This window comes from Corvus brachyrhynchos, unplaced genomic scaffold (genome assembly GCF_000691975.1).
Source record: "Corvus brachyrhynchos isolate BGI_N302 unplaced genomic scaffold, ASM69197v1 scaffold545, whole genome shotgun sequence".
In the NCBI taxonomy this organism is placed as follows: Eukaryota; Metazoa; Chordata; class Aves; order Passeriformes; family Corvidae; genus Corvus; species Corvus brachyrhynchos.
Window position 1 is genome coordinate 76545 of NW_008238116.1, and position 1071 is coordinate 77615.

At 59.2% G+C, this 1071-nt stretch overlaps 1 protein-coding gene across 1 annotated transcript in view; it reads left to right on the forward strand.

Moving 5' to 3' along the window:
• Nucleotides 1-1071, forward strand: part of LOC103614981 (protocadherin gamma-B5-like) — a 50675-nt gene that overhangs the window by 47286 nt on the left and 2318 nt on the right. The window contains exon 3 of the mRNA XM_017733398.1: nucleotides 997-1053. Within this exon, the coding sequence (XP_017588887.1) occupies nucleotides 997-1053 (57 nt within the window). The remainder of the gene's footprint in view (nucleotides 1-996; nucleotides 1054-1071) is intronic.

The window sequence follows — 1071 nt, forward strand, 5'->3', positions numbered from 1 at the left end:
AAAAAATCCTCCAGGGGAAAGGAGAAAAACGGGAACCTGTACGTGAATGAGAGGCTGGATCGGGAGGAGATGTGCGGCGAGTCGGCGTCCTGCTCTGTCAGCTTCGAGGCGCTGGTGCACAACCCTCTGAACGTTTTCCACATTGAGGTGGCCATTGAAGACGTGAATGACAACGACCCAGCTTTCAGCAAGGGTGTTTTGGACCTCGAGATCGGTGAATGGATCCCTCCTGGTACTCATTTTCCTTTAGAGATGGCCCGAGACGCAGACGCGGGAAGCAACTCGCTGCTGACTTACCAGCTCACCAGTAACCCGTCCTTCACTTTGGCCATGAAGGAGAGCACGGACGGAAGCAAGCAGCCGGAGTTAGTGCTAGAGAGGGCGTTAGACCGAGAGAAGCAGAGCTCCTTTGAGCTGGTGCTGACGGCAAGCGATGGCGGGGACCCAGCCAGGTCCGGGACTGTCCAGATTCACATCAATGTGACGGATTTAAATGACAACCCACCCGTGTTCAGCAAAAGCGTCTACGAGGCGCGAATTGCAGAGAATCTGCCAGTGGGGTCGCTGGTGCTGAGGGTGCAGGCAACGGATGCGGATGCCGGCTCCAACGGACGGGTCTCCTACTCCTTCGGCAATGTTCCGGAGGAGGTCCACGCTTTGTTCATTGTCGACAGTGACAGTGGCGAGGTCAGGACAGTGGGTCCTCTCGATTTCGAGGAGAAGAATAAATACATCGTCAGTCTGGAGGCGAGGGACGGGGGCGGATTCACAGCTCACTGCAAGGCTCAAATAGACATCACGGACGAGAATGACAATGCGCCCGAGATCACCATTCTGTCCCTGTCGAGCCCCGTGCCCGAGGACGCACCGACCGGCACCGTGGTGGCCGTGCTGAAAGTGAGGGACAGAGACTCAGGAGAGAACGGTCAGGTGTCCTGCGAGCTGTCGGGCGAGGCGCCTCTGTCCGTCGTAGCATCTTCGGGTGGCTCGTACAAGGTGGTGACGGCGAGCGCGCTGGACCGTGAGGAGGGGTCCGAGCACCGCGGGACGGGGGTGGGGCCGGGCGGGGGG